Below are 22,109 nucleotides of genomic sequence, written 5' to 3'. Positions count from 1 at the left end.
TATTAACCAATGAGAGTCCTCCATCATTTCCCCCTTTTCTGTTTAAACAAAAAAGAAAGGCTTTAACTTTAACATAGTAAAATTTCATATAACAAAACAGTTATCAAGCAAGGATTATAGTTACAATATTTATATCTATTTTATCTTTTATCATATCTAAGGAAAACCATAACTATTTATCTATTCTTCAACTCCATCAAAGACTCCAGAAGGTCACAATATTACCTAAGTAAACAAGAAATAAGCAACTTCCAAACTCTAGAAATGACAGAGACATCTCACTGTCTGGACAGTCACCCAAAGTTCTTTTGTACTGTTGGGGCATCCATCTTCAGCCTTCAGGCCCACAGTATCCAGCAGACTTTTCCATGAAGCAGGAAATTCCAAAGACAGTTCAGTCACTTTCTGCTGTGTCCTGCAGAATGTCTCACAGACTCTTTTATAAATCAGGAACCCTGAAAGACCATCTCATCTTTAGGCAAGTTCAGCAGTCCTCTCTCTGAGGGTTCTCTGTGTCCAGTTTATGCAACAGTCTAGGCAAGAGCAGTTTCTTGACCAAATGGCTACCAAACTCCATAAGGAGCCTCTTCGATGCCCATTTTCCTCTTGAAGTAGATTGGTGCTGTCAAGAGCAGATGTGTCTCATTGTCATGAAAAACACTAAGTTATTAAAACATTTAAAATGCCATATTCTGTAGTCTTTGGAAGATATGAAGAATGTCTATCTAACTGAAATATATCTTTATATATCTAGAAAATCTAACTAACATGACTACAAGCTTGACTATTATTGATGATTATCCATTAACAACCTATATTTCCTGATTATACATTACATTTTAAAAATGAACTACAAAATCACAATACCTTAATCAAGAGCAGAAATACATATACATATAACAAAATTGACCTTAAATTTAAATCACTAAAGCAAAATCCATATTAATACAAATTATTCATCTCTATATCATATCCCCCTTTAAATGTAAAAGAACATTTATAAACAATATTTGGGAATATGGGTGCAGTTATTTCTCTCCAAACTGCTTCCTGCTGAATGGGGCGCTGTTATTTAGGTCTTTCATGGTATAACCTGTGTGCCAGGTTCATCTCAGTCAGCAGTTGAGTGAAGTAATTTTTTGAGGGTGTTCACAGCAACCTTTCAGGAGGGTGTTGTCTATCATACCATATTGGGATAGAAGCAATCCACAGGGTCTCATCCTCTATGAAAACAAAAGAAGGACTTTTCTTTCTTTTTTTTTTTTAAAGATTTATTTATTTATTATGTATACAATGTTCTGTCTGCATGTATGCCACCAGACCAGAAGAGGGCACCAGATCTCATTATACATGGTTGTGAGCCACCATGTGGTTGCTGGGAATTGAACTCAGGACCTCTGGAAGAGCAGGCAGTGCTCTTAACCTCTGAGCCATCTCTCCAGCCCAGAAGGACTTTTCCAAAGCATCATAACCTTAGATCCAAAGTTTGAAGTCAAGGTATTTTCAAAATGACTATGTTGGATTAGTTCAGCAGCATTTATAAACAAATATCATTTAGCGGCTGTTGCTCCTTCTTCAGCATTCAAGCAATTCAAAGAGAGCATAATAGCATACAGTATCAAGATTCTCTGTGTATTTTCCATCTTTGTGCAGCTTTGTTTTAACCTCTATTTCTTTTATTTTTACTTTTACTTTTTGAGACAGGTTCTCTGTATATCTTTGTCCTGGAATAACTATGTAGACAAGGCTGTCCTTGAACTCACAGAGATCCGGCTGCCTCTGCCTCCCAGGCATTGGGATTAAAGGTGTGTCCTGCCACACCTTGAAGTCACAGAGGTCAATTTACCTCTGTCTCCCAGGTGTTGGGATTAAAGATGTGTACCACCACACCCAACTACTCTCTTTTTTTCTTTTTTTTTTTTACTGTAAGAACTTTAACTTTTAGCCTGCATATATTTTTAACACACTGTTAAATCATTTAGAGGTTTTCTTTGTTTTTGAATCTCTCTTTACTGTATCTCTCTTTTTCTGACCACATGAACCTTTAAATTACTGAGCAATATGGGTAAGTATGGCTTTGACGGCTAGATCCAGCCCATTCCTTAGCTTTCCAGCCTTATGGTGGAGGCACTGGCTGTAGCCATGTTTATTGCCACAACTCTATGGTGTTTCAAGGTCCCTGCCAGCAAGCAAGCTGCAGCATTCTGCTCACAGACCACATTCAGTTGGATTGCCTGCCTGAAAGAGTCAGAGTTGGCAGGACTGCCCAGAAAGCTGGCATTTTAAAACGGCACAGCTTTTTTCCTGCTATGGCTGAAAACCAAAAAGCATGCATTCAGCTTTTCATCAACACTGTTTAAGTGTTTCGTAGCAGGACCTCTTAAAAGAGCTGCAGGATTTTGCAGCTAAAGCTGAGTCAGGAAGCCTCTCTTAGATGAGAGTGCTTGCTTGCCTCTAGCAAGCAGAGCAGACCCGAGAAATTGCTGCCACCAAGAAGCCATGCTTTACTCTATTCTTTCCCAAGCTTTCTGTGGATTCAGTTATCCACGTGGGCGCCATTTCCTTTCTCTCTATTTTCACATCAGCCCAGTGGACTTGTGCTTGTTGATAAGGTCTTACTTTAAATGCCCCTCTCCCATCTCTGCGTGTCTGCAGAGGCCTTCCTCATCCCTGGATGCCTGGTTCAAATACATCTCCCTCATGAGTCTCCTTTTCGAATGAAATCCCTTTCTTCCTAATGCCAAGTCCAGGTTCAGGAAAGGACAAACAGATTCTGCTACAGGACCGACCCTGAATCTCCTGACCTCTCCAGACAACAGGCATTGCCACATTTACAGCATCAATGAGAGCTCTAGGGTCCCCAGGAGCCACCTGGCTTCAGTTCCAGCAGCGCTGGGACACTGTGGGCAGTGGAAGGACCAAACAAATCCATTTCCATAATCTAACCTTCTGTCTTCAGCTACGCTATCTGGGCGTCCTATTCATGCATTGTACAGGAACTCGCCACTTGGAGAAGAAATAGTTTGCTTAAGGTGCATTAAGGAAGGTTTGCATAAAACGGATACCATCGTTGGAACCCGTCTGTGAGTCAGGCCTGAAATAGACATTAGTACTCATGCTTTAAAATGTGCATTGGTGTTTTGCCTACATGTAGGTCTGTGTGATGGGGTCAGATCCCCTGAAAATAGAGTTATAGATGGTTGTAAGGAGCCATGTGGTTGCTGGGAATTGAACCCGGGTCTTCTGGAAGAGTAGCCAGTCAGTGAGTTTAACAGCTGAGCCATCTATCTTTCCAGCCCTCACAGTAATCATTTTAACCATACTTTCAAATGGGAATTTTTCCTCCTTGTGACCAAGGCTAGGAAAGCGGTGTCCTAAGTTCTCTAGGGTTACACACACTGCTCTCACGATTTCTTACAGAGGCCGGGCGGTGGTGGCGCACGCCTTTAATCCCAGCACTCGGGAGGCAGAGGCAGGCGGATCTCTGTGAGTTCGAGACCAGCCTGGTCTACAAGAGCTAGCTCCAGGACAGGCTCCAAAGCTACAGAGAAACCCTGTCTCAAAACACCAAAAAACAAACAAACAAACAAACCAACCAAAAAACCGATTACTTACAGAGTCTTGCTATGTGGTCACAGATGGTGGTGTAGTGTTTACAGTATCTCGCAGTTCACTTTGCAGTCCGCGCCCTATGCAAGCACGATGATTGGGTGCCCACCAAGGGCCGCCAGGGCGCGCTCGCTGCTAGGCGCGAGGCCGCTGAGGGCGGGAGGCTCTGTGATTGGGCGATGCCGCTGTCAGTTAGCCACGGGCGGGGCGGGGGCCGGGAGGCGTGGCCTGCATGAATAAGGCGCGCTTCAGCGCGTCCAGCGCTTCGCCGCCGCCCGCCGGACTACGAGGCGCCCCCTGAGGGGCGGAGAAATCGGGCCTGGGGAGCGGGCGCTGAGGGAGGAGCCAGGTCGGAGCGGCAGAGGGCCCTGGCTGGCGAGGAGGTGGAGGGCTGAGGCCCGGAGGAGGCCCCGCCGCGATGGGCAACCTGGAGAGCACCGAGGGCGGCCCCGGCGAGCCGCCCTCCGTCCCGCTGCTGCTACCGCCCGGCAAGACGCCGATGCCGGAGCCGTGCGAGCTGGAAGAGAGATTCGCTCTAGTGCTGGTGAGTCCCGCGCTGCTGCCTTTCCGCCGCCCCCACCCCTCCCCCGCCGGGTCCCGCCCACCCCCGCCGCCCGGTCAGCTCCTGACCCGGCCAGCAACGCCGGCCCGGGAGCTCGGAGCAGCCCGTCGGGGGTCGGGGAGGAGGGGTCCCCCAGCCCCGGACCTGCCCGCGGTCCAGACTCCTCCCCACTTCCCTCAGACTTCCCGGTCGCCTGCCGGAATTCCATTCCCGGGACCTCCCTGGTGGGCGATTTCAGAAGCTGTTGGGTCCCCAGACCAAATCGGGCTTTTCCTCCCGTGTGAGAGTGGGTCTCGTGGTCATTCCAGATGTTTCGGGGGTGTGGGGAGAAGAGGGAACGGAGAAGGGGCTGGAGGTGGGGGAATAAGGAGTGATACCATTCTACTTATTTCAGAGCCGCATTCTGCTAAGTCGGAGTGAGTTTGCCTGGTCTGAACATGTGGATAAGCCATTTGACTAGGCTTTCCCCCCAATTGATTGAAACAATACACAAACCATTCCGCCTGATTCTTTTTTCCCCTTCGTTTCATGTTAAGCCTTGGTGACTGGTTTGGATTCCTTTGCCTGTGGTTCTTTGTAGTCCTGTGGTTTCAAAAGGGATGGTTTATAAAGATGCCCTTTCAGAGCCGACTTTGGGATGTGAGTGGCTTGTGACTAGAGAGGTTAGCAGGTACCACTGAGATGAAGCTGGACCATATGTTGAAGCTAAACATGAAACTTTAGAGAAACCTGAACATCTGCTAACAGAGAAATCTGAAAACTTGGGGAATAGCTCTCAGTTTCCCCCGAGGAACTCTCAGTAAGAATTTTGGTGTGTCGTTGGTATGGCCGGAGGGCCGACTCTGCCAGTGAGGAGGGATAAGTTGTAGACTTAGCAGCCTTATTGGATTTCATCTGCCTTGGAAGAGGGTGATTAGATCTGTTGGCAGCAGTGGAGCTGTCTAGAGATCCTGGCCTTTGCAATGTGGAGAGCCTGACATCAGCTCACTGGCACCGACTTGGACTCAGAGTCCAGGATGTTCCAAAGAGTTGTTCCAAGGGAAGCAGGCAAGGATCCCAGCCTTGGAACTTGTTTCATATCAGGGTTCACATAGAGGAGACCAGTCAGGAAATCAGTATTGCACACCTATGATGTGTACCGCATGGAGAGGCGGTGGTTTAAGACACTGACTTGGGTTAGGATTCCTGGGATCGGTGTCCTGAGCAAATCACCTCAGGCCTCAAGCTCTCCAACCTCTGCTGACCGTCTGTGTGGATCAGATCATGTGTCTCCACCAGAAAGCCAGGAGTCTGTGGTCTTGACTCAGCACTGATACAACTTCCTCCAGCCAGAGTGTTTTTCAGGGGTTTCCATAAATACAGAGGGGGTTAGGATGCTCTCATCTGACAAGAGCTGGCATATCCTGTGACTAGGTACATAGCATAGCCTAGCTACCTTCCTTAGATAGCTCCTTTTGTGGAATACAAGTGATCTCAGATCTGAGTCACCGTTGAGATAAACTTCAGAGTTAACATTTACTGAGCATATAGTGCACCGCAGACTTCCACTTTCATTAAATCTACACAACAGCCCCATGGGGCAAGTGCTGTTACTACCCACACTGTAAGGAGAGTAGGGCTCCAAGGGAGTCAACTACCTGAGCAGAGACGGAAGAAAACAGTTAATTCTGGCTTGAACGTCGTCCACATCCTAAACCATGATTCTAGTATGTCACACTACATCCGCCAAATAGCCTTTCCGGAAACCCAATCAGTTGCATGGAAGCTGACAGACTGGGAAAGAAGAAGGCAAACAGTTTGTCTGTTTTATATCATCAAGAAAAAGAAAGTAGCCCACATTGAGCCACTAACCAGTGCTGATACATCACACACCTGCTTCTCTCAGGCCTAGCACCTACCCAGTGCTGATATATCACACGCCTGCTTCTCACCGGCCTAGCAGCACCGAAGCATGGGCTGCAGCTCCTGTTTGCCATCATGAGCAATGCTGTGCTAAATACCCTTTCAATGTATAGTTTTCCTTAGGATAGAAGCTTTAAATTGAGCTTGCTGAATTATAGGTTATAAATCGTTTTTTATTTTCTAAAAAATGTATTTATTACTATCGTGTGTGACTACTGGCATGTAGGTGTTATGGCTTGAGTATAGAGGTTAGAGGACAACTTTTGGCACTCCGTTCTCTCCAACATGACTTCTGGGCCTAGAACTCAGGTTGTCAGGCCTGTCCGGCAGGAGATTTTACCTGCTGAGCCACCTTGCCACCCCTATAAATGCTTTTAAGGTCCTTGGTGTGTATTTCCAGATTATTTTTCAAAAACCATAATGTGATTTGGTATGGTAGTACATGCCTGTAATCCCTTGTGAGGCTTAGGCAGTAGAAGAACTTGTCTCAGTTTCACAGTGAGATACTGTGTCAAAACCAAATCTTCATCCTCCAGAAAAGTTAGTGTCCTCCAAGTGGGATGGCTTTTCCTTTTGATTATAAAGTAATATATTTAATTCAGCAGATTTGGAAATACTGAAGGAAGTAAATTATCTGTACTATGGACTAGTAATTGTTTTCTAGTAACATTTTGACACACTTAAACATATTTTAACAATTAAGATAATACTGGGGATTGTGTTGTAAACCGAGTCTTTCTTTACAATTTTAAGCATTTTGTATCTTTTTGTTTTGTTTTTCAAGACAGGGTTTCTCTGTGTAGCTCTGGCTATCCTGGAACTCACTCTGTAGACAAGGCTGGCTTTGAACTCACAGAGATCCACCTGCCTCTGCCTCCCGAGTGCTGGGATTAAAGGTGTGTGCCACCACCACCCAGCTCTGCTTTTCTTTGTAATCCACTTCTGGATGATTTAGATTTTTAGGAACTTTTGTTTCTTTGATTAATACAACATGTTATCTTGTTTTGCTGTGATTTTTCTGAATATTTTGTCGTCTTTTGTTTACTGTTTGTCTTTTGTTCTTTGTTGGGATTTATTCTGTATCCATATGTCTATGTAGTAAATGTATATTTTCTACAGTCTCACGTTGTCTTTTTCACACATGAAAGAGTATAAATAACTGTTCTGTAAGATTACTGTGGAGTTCTTGGAATTGCTCCCTGCCCCTTATGCTCTGCACTGTCTCTGGAATGAGAAGTCTCTAGTGCAGGGCTTGTTGAGTCTGTGTGTCCCACAGCTGGGGGTAGTACAGGTGGCTGTCACACACTCTGCCTCTAAGAGAACAACTGCCACATTCGGCGAGAACAGGAACAGGTCTAGTTGGAAATAGCTAATCTTCAGTGAAGTGAAAAGAAGCTGAGGTGGAGAGGAAATGAAACCCGCAGATCTTCCCCTGAGGCTTCTTAGGAAGGCTAGTCAAGGTCTACCCTGTGGTCAAGACCATGGTATTTGCCCCAGGCTGGCTGTGTGAACCCAGAGAAGAGCAGTGCTGTCTGCCTTCAGTCAGTGTGTTGCCTGGTCTGCCCGGCATCTGGCCTCCATTTTAGGGAGACATTTCTCCTGCATTTGAGCTGAGCTGCAGCAATGGCAGGGAAGGCTGGGAGTTCATTTGGTTTAGGAATACTTTTGAAAAATAGACCGTTTCCTTTGAAGATGGAGAAGGTGCTGTCTGTGGTCACTTAACCTCCTTTCCCTTGTCCCCTCTGGGCAAGAAACTTCAGGACTCACTCTGAACAGTTGTAGACGAGCAGGGTTTAAAGGTTCACGGTGAGGAAGTGGAGTTGGCAGGAGATGCTAGGATGGAGCTGAAGTGGGTAGCTCGAATCCCCGAGTTTTCTCTGCTTTCCTTCCCTCTGGGTGAGTGAATCCCCTAAGGTGTGGAGGCCTCCTGTCCGCTGACTAGTCTCCTGGTGCCTTTGTTTCCCACCCTCCTGACTGCTCTGTCTCCAGTTTGCCCCCTCCTGTCCTCTCTCCTCCTTTCCCTGGTCTCTTATCTCTTCTGTCACCCTGCAGCACAGGTGTGGTCTGGGAATGTGGGTTGGTAGGAAAGGACCTGGAGAAGTTGGGCACGAGTGGGAGCAGAGTTTTTTCAGTCCTGAACTTTGCTGATCTGCGGTAGGCTCAGTTTGTCATATTTTGTGACATTGAAAAGTATTGTAAATGACTTTAAGAATCCTAAGAGACTGACTGAGTTCCTTCCATGGCAGGGTTCAGGTTTAATTCTTGTCTCCATCTCACCTCTGATTTTCTCCAGGGCTAGTGTAGCAGCCTGTCGGGTTTGCCCCTGGGTCCCTAGCCCAGAGTAACAAGAGAGATGTGTACGTTTGTTCTTCTCATCTCTGTGTCGGTTCAAGTGGAGATTGTCACGTCATTCAGTTACCCAACCCTTTTCCAAGTGAGGGCTGGGCTCGTTCCTGGGATTTGGTTATTTTCGGAGATGGTTATTCTCTTTTAAGAACTACTTAGATTTCAGAGTTTAGCTCTTTTTTGTCAGTTTCCTTGCAGGGAAAGTCCCCCACCCCCACCCCCACCCCCGCTAAGGAAATAGCTGGTTAGAGGTTTACTGGCTCAGATTTGGTTTTAAAGAAAGGCTGTTGGTGTTATAATCAGGAGACTTAGGTTCTGATCCGGTTTTGTAGTCTTTGTTTTCATCTAAAAGACTGTGGACAAATCTTATAACTTAAACTTTTAAAATTTAATTATATTTCTTTTTTTTTTTTTAATTTTATGAGCATTGGTGTCTTGCCTGCATGTATGTCCTTGTGAGGGTGTCAGGTCCCCTGAAACCGAGGTGACAGACAGCTGTGAGCTGTCATGTGGGTTCTGGGAATTGAACCCAGGTCCTCTGGAAGAGTAGCCAGTGCTTTTAACCACTGAGCCATCTCTCCAGTCCCTAATTTAATTAATTTCCAGTCATTTATTGTTTTGTGTATGTATGTGGACATACGTGTGCCGCAGTGTGGGTCTGGAGGACCAAGGATATCTGGTGAGGGTCTGTTCTGTCCTCCTATCAGGTGGGTTCCAGGGATTGAACTCAGGTTGTCAGCCTTGGTGGTTAGTGTCCTTACTTGCTCACCATTGCACCATCCCAAATCTTGTAACTTTTCTGAGCCACTTCTGTTTTTTATGACACGAGTGGGGAGAACTTCTTACTCTACAGCGTTTTAAGGGTACTCCTGAATCCTAACATGATTTTCAGCTGAGGGAAGGGTTGGCCTTTATTGGAGTTTTGGGGAGCAAGAGAGGATATTTAAGTTATCACACTAACTGATGTTGTGTTCGATACACAAGTCCAGGGATGTTAAACATCCAAAGTGAATTTGACTCCCGCACTTGCTTGTAGTCCCAACACTTGGGAGGCCAGCCTGAGCTACAAATGGAAATTTTGTGTATTTTTAAAACTTTTATTTTAAAGGAATAAAAGTAAAGATAGAGCCATAGCTTATGAACTTATATCTTAGAAAAGAAGTGGATGTAATTATTACCCCTGCCTACGAAGTAGTACAGTAGGCTCTACCCTAAACTCTGCCAATGACTGTGGTGTGTGCATGCTGCCTCTTCCCTTGTCAGTCCGTTAGACCAGTGTATAATGATAAGCTGTTTTAGTCGGGAATATTTTATCAAGAAATATTTTTTTATATTTTTATGGTTTATTTAACTTTATTTTATGTGCATTGGTGTGAAGGTGTCAGATCCCCTGTAACTGGATCTTCAGACAGTTGTGAGCTGCCATGTGGGTGCTGGGAATTGAACCCGGGTCCTCTAGAAGAGCAGTCAGTGCTCTTAACCACTGAGCCATCTCTCCAGCCCCAAGAAATATTTTTTTATGGCTAGGGCAGAGTTAAGGTAGAACTCCTGATCCTCTGGCTTCTACCTTCTCACTGCCAGATTACAAACATGTGGTACCATGCCTAGCTGAATTTAAAGTGAATTTGATAGTGCTTCTTTAATTTTGAATAATAGATCCCTTTGAAAATCTGTTCAAATCTACGGCCTCCCTCATGCATATACGAGGTCTTGTGAGGGGCTTTGGGCCTGTCCTTGGATCTACCAGGAAAGTAGATTTGATTGTCAGAGAATAGAAAAGGATAGAGGGTGAGGAGACTCTTAATGCCAGCAGTGATCTGAGTGTGTGGTAGGAGGAAACCCTAGTTAATCAGATAAAATGATGCTTCTGCTAGTGGTAGCAACAAAGGTATCTTGTTGAAATTTGGTTGACTCCCATTCAGAGTGAGGCGTTCAGACTCCTTGACACTGATTGGACATTTTTGGTTTTTCAAGACAGGGTTTCCTTCTGTGTAGTTTTGGAACCTGTCTTGGAACTTGTTTCGTAGACCAGGCTGGCCTTGAACTCACAAGAGATCCACCTGCCTCTGCCTCTGTGCTAGGCGTCTGGTGATTAAGGATCTTTTGTCGTGGGGGTCTGGTCTGGTCTACTCTTTTGGGGTAGAGGTCCAGTTCTCAAATTCTGGGAACATCTAGTAATTACATGAGTTTTGATACGTCATGGGGAACAAGTAGCCTCTCTTGTAGTAGGGGACAGAGTTGATAAGTCTTGTCCTGTGATTGGAGGCACTACCTGAGGAGCAGCAGCGCCTTTCCTCTGGGCAGTGTTCTCCCAGAGTGTCCAGGTAGAAGGTAGAGTTGGCTCCCAACACGTGTAAGAGGACTGGGAAGGTCTGTCTTCAGCAGTTGCTTTACCTCTCCTTTTTCTTTGTTTCTCTCTCTCTCTCTCTCTCTCTCTCTCTCTCTCTCTCTCTCTCTCTCTCTCTCTCTCTCCTGAGACAGGGTTTTCCTGTATAACCCTGGCTGTCCTGGAACTCACCTCGTAGACCAGGCTAGCCTCAAACTCAGAGATCCACCTACCTTTCTCTGCCTCTGGAGTGCTGGGATCAAAGGTATGCCCAGCCAGAAAGGCTTTTTTTTTTTTAAACTGGGCCATCTCTATTCTTCTTGGAAGTGTTTCTCCAGAACTGATTACATGTATGCATAAAGGTCCCTGTTGGGGATACTCAGTGATGCTGCTTAATGGTTAAAAAGGGGACGGGGGGGCTGGAGAAATGGCTCAGAGGTTAAGAGCACTGGCTACTCATCCAGAAGACCTGGGTTCAATTCCTAGCACCTACATGGCAGCTCACAACTGTCAGTGACTCCAGGGGACCTGAGTTTAAAAAACAAACAAACAAAAGGAGCCTATAAAGACATTTTAAAAAAACTTGATTTTTTTCATTTACCTAACTGCTCATCCTATGAGTTATTTTAAATTTTTTTCTCTTCTTTTTCAGTATACAGTCTATGTGTAATTCCCCCTGGTTTCTCTCCAAAAATATACATTATTCTCATCATTTTTCTACTGCCACTGTTTCTATCCAAGTCAGTATCAGTTTAGTTTGTATTTACAGCCAGGCAACCTCTCCATTCTTCATTTGTTCTCCACAAAGGAGGCAAATTTAAAATATTAGTCTTTCATTCAGAACATCCTTTCTACATTAGGGTCTTTGTATAAACAATGTCTGCCATGGGTGCTTTTAGCCTGGATCTTTAAATCACTCGCTTTATTTATAACTTAGGGCTTTTGCATAGCCACCTCTCAAAAGCCAGCCTTGCTTATTATTTTCTGTCTTAGAATCCTTTGTGTTTTCATTTTGAAATTATTTATTTAATTGCGTACTTATCTTTCTTCCTACATTACTGATCCCCCGAGGGTGGGGACGTTACATCTGCTTATCATTGTACAGCCAAATACTTGGGAGTCATCATTTAATTTTTGCGGCAGATGGGAATCTCCAAGATAGGAGTGTGTGTTTGTACAAAAATAATAACCTATAATTATTAGTTCAGACTATAATACTTTATAATAGTATGTACATGCTTGTGTGTAAATAGGTAGAAAAAAGGCCTAGAAGAATCACTACCAAATTGTGTTGCCCTCTGGAGGGAAATGAATAAGTTGGGGTTGAAAAAGACTATAAACATCAGGGTAGATTGAATTTCTCAAAAAAAAAAAACATACATTTTTATACTGTGTATCATTCTTTAAAGATAAAAATGGAGCTGGCTGGTGGCACCTCAACTTTGAATGATAGTATTAAAAGTTTCTCTTATTTACAGCGAGCCAAAAGATGAACAGGAGAAAGGACACGGGTGAGACTGGTAGCCAGGTCCTGCCTGTCACATGTTCTTACAGTAGAGAGATGCCCTTCTGCCCTGAGTCTGCATTTAGATTGTTGAGTGCAGGCATAGTTTCTCAGACATAGGAAGGTTGTATATTTTTAGTCTCTTTCAAGTCCACTTAAACTTGTACCTCTTTCCTTGGCAGAGCCGCAGTGACATCAACCAAGGAAATAAGCTCTGAACTTCACTGAACCCGAACTTCTCAGGGTTGGCTCAGCAGGTCCGACCCTTACAGAAATAGTTTTCTCTAGATTCTTGTCTCTTAGGAAAAGGATAGCTAACAGTGTTTTTAAGTAACGAAAAACAGAAAAAGAAGATATAATGAATGTGGCCACATTGGGAAGAGGAACTTGTGACATCTAGTGACCTTCCACCAAGGGAATCTTCCAAATAATTCTTGGTAACATTTACTGGATGTTAATGGGATGCCAGCACCAAGCAGTCACTTTGGCACAACCCATCTTTTTTCTTCACCATGACTATATAAAGCAGGAGTTATGTTTCTGTTTTGTTTGTTTACTTGCTTGCTTTTAGATTTTTTTGTACACATTAAAGCTGAATGAATAATCTCAAACATGCTCTCCCACTAAACTACATTCCCAGACTGAAGCAGTTATTTCTGTTTTGTAGATGGGAAAATTGAGGTCTAGGAAGGTTAAGTGCTTCGGGTTTGAATCCAAGCATTCTGACTCCAAAGCCCTTGTTGTATTTCTGTTTGTTTTGAAACATGACCTCACACTGCAGGGCCTGACTAGCCTGGAGCTCACTAGCCCACACAGGTGTCTAACTTACACTTCTCAGCCTCCTGTGTCCTGGGCTTGCAGCTGCTTACCACCACACTGCCTCCAAAGTCCACATTCTTTTTGTTTGTTTGTTTGTTTTTTAGTGTTTTTTTTTTTTTTTTGAGACAGGGTTTCTCTGTGTAGCTTTGGAGCCTTTCCTTGAACTTGCTTTGTAGGCCAGGCTGGCCTTGAACTCACAGAGATTTGCCTGCCTCTGCCTCCTGAGTGTTGGGATTAAAGGCGTGTGCCACCACTGCCCAGCAGCTGTCTTGCCTTTTTTTAAAGATGGAAGGGCATCTTGTACTAAGCAATTTGTAAAACAGTGCTTGGGGTTGGGGAGATGGCTCAGTTGCTAAAGTGCTTAGGCCTGAGTTTGATCAATAGCAACCATATAAAAAGTTGGGCAAGGTCTTTATATGCCAGTAATCCCAGTGCTGGGTATACAAGAGGATCTCTGGGTCTTGCTGGTAAGTCGGTTTTGGAGAATTGGTGAGCGCCAGCCAGGTTCAGTGAGAGACACCGTCTCAAAAAGTTTGATGGCAAGCTATTGAGAAACACACCCAATGTCAAGCTCTGACCTCCACAGTCATGTTCACACTGCATAGATACACATGGGTACATACAGATACACAAAATGCTTTGATTGTGGTGGATTCTCAACAGATGTGCTTCACCGTATCATGATAATGACCAGCATTACTCTCCGGCTGCCAATAGTGGTGTGCATGCTATATTTGGGAGGTGGGGGTGAGACAGTACACTTTCCTAGTTAATTGCCCAGGCTAGGTACCTGGAGTCCCTCTGGACAGCTGCTCGGTTTGCTTTCCCTCTACAACTGCCACTCTGTAGTTGGCCTGCTTTCATGAACTCGATGGTTTCCTTGCTTGAGTCTTGCGGGACCTGACTGTTCTCCATCTACCATCATATGCTCACTTCTGAAGTTTTTGTGGGAAACTTTCTTGGAATAATGAAATTTCTTTTCAGGAGACAAAACAACTGCACACTCAAGGAACTGAGAGGCCAGGTTAGTTGATGAGGATCCCAAAGAGGTCTGAGAAGCCATCGATGTTGATCAGGACCCAGACAATGTGGGATTTTGCCAGCCTTAGTAAGGAGTTTGAGAGCAGTTATGGGGATAGTTTTCAGGCATGGTAAAGCCCTACCCTGCTTCATTCATAGTGCTGGGTGCACTGTGGCTGCTGGAGAGAGTCCTGGAATCCTTCCTGCTTAGCCAGCAGCCTGCCTGAGGGCCAGGATCCTCTCTAGGCTGTAGAAGAGGGATGACTCTCTTTATCTATCATTTCAGGTTTGACTGGTGCTCAGCCCTCCACTGTTGTACTAACCCTCAGGCCAAAAAGGGCAGTGTCTCTGCTAGGCTGGCCCCAGTGTTTGGAGTGCCTATCCATGGCCTGGGCCTATAATTTGGTGGGTTGGCTGGTTACAAAAATAAAAAGTGCGACCTATAACTAAAGCTGAGTGGATTCAGTGAAGAGTGAGCTTTTAATTTGCCTGGGCTGTACTTACTGAAGAAGCAAGTCTCCTCCCCAGGCATAGCTCCAGGTTCTGCCTTAGTACCTGCTATAGGGCCCTTTAAGGGCTTGTGCCTGGTGCTGAGATGTGGGGACTCTAGGGAGGGATTTGGAGGGCATCTTGGGGTTCAGTGATAGGCTTGATATAGTTCCCTAGGGAGTAAACATTATTCAGTCTTGTCTCACATTCGTTTCTCCTGTTTGATCGCATTAACATCCATCCGTCCATTCATTCATACGTGTTCAATAACATTGAATGATTTTTGTCTTTTAGGCATTAGTGATATCACAGTGAATAAGAGAGACAAAGACACTGCCTCAGACTTCATATTGTTGATGAGAATAATAAATAAATGTACAGTATATAAAATAATATTCAGTGCCACATAGGAAAAGAAAGATAGACAGTAATGGGAATGATAGTTTAGATAAGTTTAGATAAGCTGATCATGTATTTTCTGTGGCTATTGAAGTATAGGAAAAAGATGGAAAAATGACAGGCTACTTCTATAGATTCTAGATCCCGGCAGCTGTTTCTCAGGCAGAGGTTCCCTCTGTCAGTATAGTCAGCCTAGGTGGAGATGAGAGGCAGTGCCCCTCTGGGGGCCCAGCTGGTTCCTAGCCCCAGGTGGGCCCCATTCAGAGCTGTGGTTGTTTCTTCCAGGCTCAAAATGTCAACTGTCTTCAGGGTGAGCAGGGTGCTGATTAACTGTAAATAGACACCTGTCTTCTTGGGATTTCTCAAGTCTGGTTCTGGGGGTTTCTGAGGGGACTGTGCTGAACAGAGGAGGACTGTGAAGCTGGGCCTGGGAAACAACTGCAGCGGTGACAGGGTGCTTCCTTCCTGTATCTGGGTGCACTTGTAAGAGCTGAGCTGACGGGATTTGGATTTGAATCGTTTGCTTGTTTGTTTTTTCAAGACAGGGTTTCTCTGTGTAACAGCTCTGGCTGTCCTGAACCTTGCTTTGTAGACTAGGTTGGCCTTGAATTTGCAAGAGATCTGTCTGCTTCTGCCTCTTGACTGCTAGGATTAAAGAAGTACACCACCACCAACCTGGCCTTGGATTTGAATCTTAATGCACCGTTTTTTTAGCTCTGACTTTGGACTAGTTCTCATCTTTCTCGAACCTTAGCTTTTTTACCTGTATAATAAGAATAGCAGTACTTGCTTTCTGGGTGTTTTTATAAGAGTTAAATGATGAGTAGAGGATCCAAGGCAGTGTTTGGCATAGTGGGGTGCTCAATAAAAGAGTTCATATGTCCCAGACTGATCTCGAACTCCCTAAATAGGCAAGAATGAACTTGAGTTTCTGATCTTTCTGCTTCCACCATCTGAATACTGAGACTACAGGCATGCTCCATCAAGCCCAGTTTATGCAGTACTGAGGGTCAAACCCAGGACCTCATGTGTGCTAGGCAGGCACTCTCCTACCAAATCGCATCCCTAATCTAAGAAGGAATATTCTAAAGGCATTAACCTAGTGAATCAGGGGTCTTGTATTATGAAACCAAATGAAAATGTTCAAGAAATGAATTATCGGAGCTGGAACTTAGTTAAGAACAGTTGTTGCTCTTCAGGGGACCTGGGTTCAATTCCCAACACTCACATAGTGACTCATGATCATCTGTAATTCCAGTTCCAGGGGATTTGAATCCCTCTTGTGACTTCTGTGGACACTGGGTATGCATATAGTGCATATACATACATACAGACAAAACATTCGTGCACATAAAAACAATATGAAACAGAAAAGAAGTGTGAATTACTATTCGTGGGCAGAAACTGTTTTCTGCACCCTTGAGTTGCAGATTCACTGCACTACCCTCCACACGTTGCTTTGCCATCTGATGTTAGACTAATCATGACTTGTCCATAGTTTTAGAGACTCCAGGGACAAGGGTAACCCTAGATTCCTGTCAGCCTGCCTTTCAGTGCATTTTGTTTGTGGTGCAGCCATGGCGGATTCTGATTTTTAGAGCATTCTCAACTTTGGCACTTTTATTAAGGCCAGGACAGCCATCACAGGCCTGCTGAGGCTGAGGACCTCTGGGTTGCTGTTCTGTGGATTCATTTGTAGGCTGGAGATTCCACAACGCTTTCTCCTAGTGCAGACCTTGGGGATGATACTCTAGAATGGATGGGCCAGAAGATAGACAATTAGGGAAGAGTCCCTTTACTTTGGACAGACTTGTTTGTGGTTGTGGTTATTTTTGGGAGTATGAGCTTCACACAGCCCTCATTTGTGCAGGCCCTTGGTAGGCAAGACTTGGTGAATCCTGGTGTCTGAGAAGAGCTCACATCTATCTGCTGCTTTTATTTGGGTGCATCTGGTATGAATTCTAGATTAGTAGTCCAATAGCAGTTCTTAATTGCTTCCTGTGGGCATTTTAATTACTGTTAGCATGGTAGGTGACTAAGGGATTAAGAATCTCTTGTACATTTATAGAGCAACAGGTCCTGGTATGTTCCCAAAGCATTTATTTGTCATTTCCCCAAAATATTCATGTTAAAAGTTGTGAGCATAACCTTTGGACTTGAGGGGTGGCCAGCTGAAGAGTATGAGGAGGTATTTGGCCTCAGTTGACTCCTTCCAAGAATTGTAAAGAAACCATCTAGTACTTATTACTCCAGATACTCGGGGAGATGTCAAGGCGAAGCCATAATAACCTTAGTGTTGCCAGCTGCTCCTCCCACCTTTTTCCTGAAGCAAGGCTGGTGAAGATTCTTTTCAGTTTCTTTTCAGTTTTGCAGGGACTGAGGCAGTGAGTTGAAGATGGCCAGAGTGTCATCTGCCCTGCCTAGAGACAGGGACAGGAACGGTGTTTCAGCCATCAGAGGCTCAGCAGGTATAGGGTAGCATTCATTCACCCAGCAGGCATTTATTGAGGGTTTAGGATTGTGTTAATTGCCAGAGAACTAAAGATGACTAAGACAGTGTCTACCCCAGGAGTTCAGGCTGGAGGGGGAGCCAAATTCACCGAACATATAATTAGACTATGTAGTTAGGCGAGGTCTGGTGTAGATCAGCTGGAAGCTTGGGTATAGACTTGGGGAGTGCTGCCTACAGGAGGAAATCTCTGTTGGCCAATGGGATAGTAGGACTTGGACAGAGAAGGAGAGAGAAGTCACTCAAGATAGAGAGAACAGCTTGGCCATAGACATGTAAGGGAGTCAGAGTGTGATGTGCTCCGAGAATCTTTTCAGAGCAGCTCACTGCTGTTGAGAGGTGCAAGCTGAGAGCAGTGGGAAGTAAAGCAAAATTGGCCAGGAGGCCTTGGATGCCACATAGAAGGAACTGTACTTAATAGTTCTTCCAAGAGAGTATCATGGTCAGATTTTGAGTTGTGTGTAGGGTCAGTCCCGTAGGTCCCATAGGAAGAAATCAGCAATGAGGAGTAATTGAGTAGTAATGATGATTGTGGGAGGCACAGTGGAGACTGATTAGGCTTGACTTTGGGAGCGTGAAGATGAGAGAATGAAAACTCAGGATGGCATCTGAGATTTCTAGCTTGCTGGATTACTTAAATGGAAGTTTCATCAGCTGAGGGAACACAGGGACCTGAGAATGGAAAAGATGAGACTGGTCTTGAGCCATGTGAAGTCACAGAACCAATGGGAATCTGGGACTAACATCTACTGGGAAGCTGGAGATTTATTGATGAAGCTCAAAAGAGATGTTGGAGACAGAACTATCTATTATAACTGGTCAAGTTAAACCTGAGGCCTTTATGTTCTCACAGCCTAGCCCTCTAAGAACAGGGAGGGACACTAAGAGGACTTACATAATGCCCCGGAAACAAAGCAGAGTTGTTGAGATAGTGAGGTGGCTGAAGAGAGTGACTTATGGTCAAATGAGTCCTCAGGTTTGCAGACCACAGGTTGTGCCGGAGGAAGTCAGAGGCAGTTGGGAAAGTGAGGGATTAGAGGTAAGCCAAGAATGCTAGAAATAGTCTGGTAACATTTCCCCTAATCACTACAGATAATCAAACTATGACCCCACAAGTTTTGTGAATTGTCCAGATTCCTCCGGCTGTTGTCATAGCCTAGTGGCAGCTTAGTCAGCGCTTCTGTACTATCTTCCTGAGCTCTGGTCCTGCCTGTGGGAAAAGCCTGGGTAGCATGTGTGTGGCTGCTCTAGACTTCAGAGTGGTTGGCTTGTGCACTGTGGGAGCTGTTCAGCTACATATGCATGTGCTTTAAAGCATGACGAAGAGGTAGTCATCTTCCTATTTTACAGTTGGGAAAACTGAGGCTTAGAAAACTTTGATAACTTCTCTAGAAGTTATGACAAATATTTTAAAGCAATATGACCCAGATTCATGATTTTAGTCAAGGTCTCCTGACGGAGACTCGAATCTGAGTCACCTTTTGCTTCCAAAGCCAAAGCCTTTTTTTTTTTTTTTTTCTTTTTTTTCAGACAAGATCTCACAGTGAGTTCTTGGCTGGCCTGGAACTCACTAAAAATTCTGCTTACTTCTGCCTCTCAAGGGCTAGGATAAAGGTATATGCCACCACATTTAGCACAGCCTGGGCTGATTGCTATCTGCTGTATTTTGTAGAGTTCAGGATGTTACTCAGCTGTAAGACCATGTTGTTTCCAAGAGAACAGTTTCTTTTCTCTCTGGCTATGCATAGTACTCTTACTGAGACACTTTAAACTTCAGGTGTGTGTACACGCCTCGGTCAGCTGATATCTCTCGATCCTGATAGGCATGGAAGCACCATTTAATAATCAAAGCTGTCAAACAAATCCAGGTGGCTCTTGTTCAATTAGAAATGGAGTTCCCCCACCTTCCTTCATAAAAGCTGATGGCAGGACATGTTAGAAAAGCATGTATGTTACAACTACATGTCTGGTCTTAAATCTGGATTCTAGTGCTTTTTTTTCTCCCATTTTTTAAAGACAAGATTTCTCTGTGTAACAGCTCTGGCTATTCTGGAGTTCTCTTTGTAGATCAGGCTGGCCTCAAACTACTTCTGCCTCTGCCTCCACCTTTGGAGTGCTGGAATTAAAGGCAGGCACCACCTTGTCCACCCAGCTGGTTTTAGTACTTTCTATATGACCTTGAGCAGATTGATCTCTAGTTCTTCCCTTACTGGGTTAACAAGTGAAAGAGCATTTACCTCCAGGGGTTGCTGAGGGCAGTAAATGAGATATTTGAGACAAGTGCTTACTGTACGAAATGCTTGGTAATGTTTCTCTTCTAATCTTTGATTCTGGGTAAAAGGTCTTACTGTGTAGCCCTGGTTGGCCGGGAACTTGCTATGTATACCAGGCTTCAAACTTATAACAGATTCGCCTGCCTCTGCCCACCTAGTACTAGGATTAAAGGTGTATGTCATCATAGATGGCCAAAAGCTATTAGGATCTCTTTATTTTTTAAAATGTCACATGAACATTTTTTAAAAATTGTGTGTGTGTGTATGTGTTTATATGTCTGTACACCGTGTGCTTGCCTGGTGTCTGCAGAGGCCAGATAAGGGCATCTGATTATCTGAAACTGGAATTACAGGTGATTGTAAGTCTCCATGTGGGTGCTGGAAGTTGAACCTGCATCCTCTGGCAGAGCAGTCAGTGCTCTTAACCACTGAACTATCTCACCAGGCCCTTGGGGTTTCTTTATATCATAGGAAAGGAACTCTCAGTGGGCCAATTTCAGGGAGGTATTCTCATCTCATTGGATAGTCCAGTGAAATATAAAAAGACTGGAACAACTAAAAACTGTTGAGATGTGGGTAGCAGTGGCCTTGAGGAGTAACAGCTTTGGAAAACTGGAGATTGAGAGTAGACTGAGTTCATTATAGTTCCTCCTTCAAAGGAGAGAAGCCAGGAGGCACTGTGGACATGTCCCATTTAAGAGTTCAAAAAGCAAGGAGAGACAGAGGATTTGGAATGCCTCTTCCTGGCCAATGAGATATGTGCCTGGGGCTGAGCCTCATTTTACCCTTCTATAAAGCAGGAGTCATGCCCCTCCCACATGTGTTTAGAAGTAGGAAGGGATTCATTAAGTTTTATGGTTGGATAATAAGCTCCTGGATTTATTATGAGACTCCTGGAAAGTCAGAGTAGGGCCAAGGCAAGTGCACTGGGTGCTGGAGTGCTATCTCCCGTCAGCCTCTCCTGTCTCCTTGGATAGCCAGTTTCTACTAAATTTCTTCTGCATATGCCAAATATTCTTGCCTAGGAACATGTGTGTTTCTATGCTAAGTTCATACCCTCATACATACAGTTCATGCAGTCTAGTTCAGGAAATCACGCAAAAGGTGAACAATGAACAACCGAGGAAAAAAATTTTTTTATATGACAATTTATAATTAAAGGGCTTAGCAGAGTGCCTGGCCCAGAGTAGATGTTTATGAACTACAGCTTCCCCTCTCTGTAAATATACTAGAGTTTTTGCGAGGCAAAACAGATTTTCTGGGCGGGTGAGATGACTCCGTGGGTAAAGGACGTGTATTTGATCCCTGAAACACGCACGGTAGAAGGAGAGAACTGACTCTGATTTTTACACACACACACACACACACACACACACACACACACACACACACAGAGAGAGAGAGAGAGAGAGAGAGAGAGGAGAGAGAGAGAGAGAGAGAGAGAGAGAGAGAGACCACATCCTCCCCTGGCACACTGTGGGTGTAGAAGACATTTACGGCTGTTAAAAGAAAGCCTGCGGCTCCGCAGATGCTGTCACCTGACTTTTTGCTGTCATCTGTGTTCAGTTCTACAGTGTTCTTTGACATTACTGTAGATGGCAAGTCCTTGGGCAGCGTCTACTTTGAGCTGTTTGCCAACAAAGTTCCAAAGACAGGAGAAAACTTTTATGTTCTGAGCAATGAATACGAAGGGTAAGGGTTTCTCTTTTCACAGAATTATTCCAGAATTCATGTGCCAGGGTGGTGACCTCATACTCTATAGTGGCACTGGCTTCAAGTTGTCTACAGGGAGAAATTTGAAATGGAGTACTTTATTCTGAAGCATCCAGGCCCTGGCATGTTGTTCATGGAAAACGATGGATCAGTGCTAATAGTTACAGTTTTCATACCCCCTGCTAAGCCTGAGTAGTTGAGTGGAAAAGTCTGTGGTTTTTTGGAAGGTGAAGGAAACTACGAGCCTCCATGCAAGTCATGTATCACTTTGTTTGGGTCCATGTACAGCAAGCTCAGCAAGAAGATAACTATTACTGACACTGGATCACTCTATACTGTTGATTTGTGTGTATCTTTGTTTTTTGTGGTTTTGTTGTTGTTGTTTTTGTTTTTTGAGACACGGTTTCTCTGTAGCTTTGGAGCCTGTCCTGGAACTAGCTCTTGTAGACCAGGCTGGCCTCGAACTCATAGAGATCTGCCTGCCTCTGCCTCCCGAGTGCTGGGATTAAAGGCGTGCACCACCACCGCCCAGCGATTTACATATATCTTAACCAGCAGACCTTTCCTTTTCGTGGCTCAGGAGAGAAACTCCACCCTATATACTCCAAATATCTCCTGTGCTTTTGCTCGGACTGTTC

At 44.6% G+C, this 22,109-nt stretch overlaps 1 protein-coding gene across 4 annotated transcripts in view; it reads left to right on the top strand.

Annotated features, from left to right (window-relative positions):
* Positions 1-3,910: 3,910 nt before the first annotated feature.
* The window catches only part of Fmnl3 (formin like 3), a 59,814-nt gene continuing 41,615 nt past the window's right edge, over positions 3,911-22,109 (top strand). For 2 of the 4 annotated variants that reach the window (XM_038343537.2, XM_038343535.2), the window contains exon 1: positions 3,913-4,153. In XM_038343537.2, coding sequence (XP_038199465.1) covers positions 4,028-4,153 — 126 coding nt within the window. In that variant the 5' untranslated portion in view covers positions 3,913-4,027. Of the gene's footprint in view, positions 4,154-22,109 lie in introns of all 4 variants that reach the window. The other 2 variants (XM_038343538.2, XM_038343536.2) reach the window with 2 other exon arrangements.

Source organism: Arvicola amphibius, chromosome 9 (genome assembly GCF_903992535.2).
Source record: "Arvicola amphibius chromosome 9, mArvAmp1.2, whole genome shotgun sequence".
NCBI classification, from domain to species: Eukaryota; Metazoa; Chordata; class Mammalia; order Rodentia; family Cricetidae; genus Arvicola; species Arvicola amphibius.
This window is presented reverse-complemented; position numbering and strand designations above follow the sequence as displayed.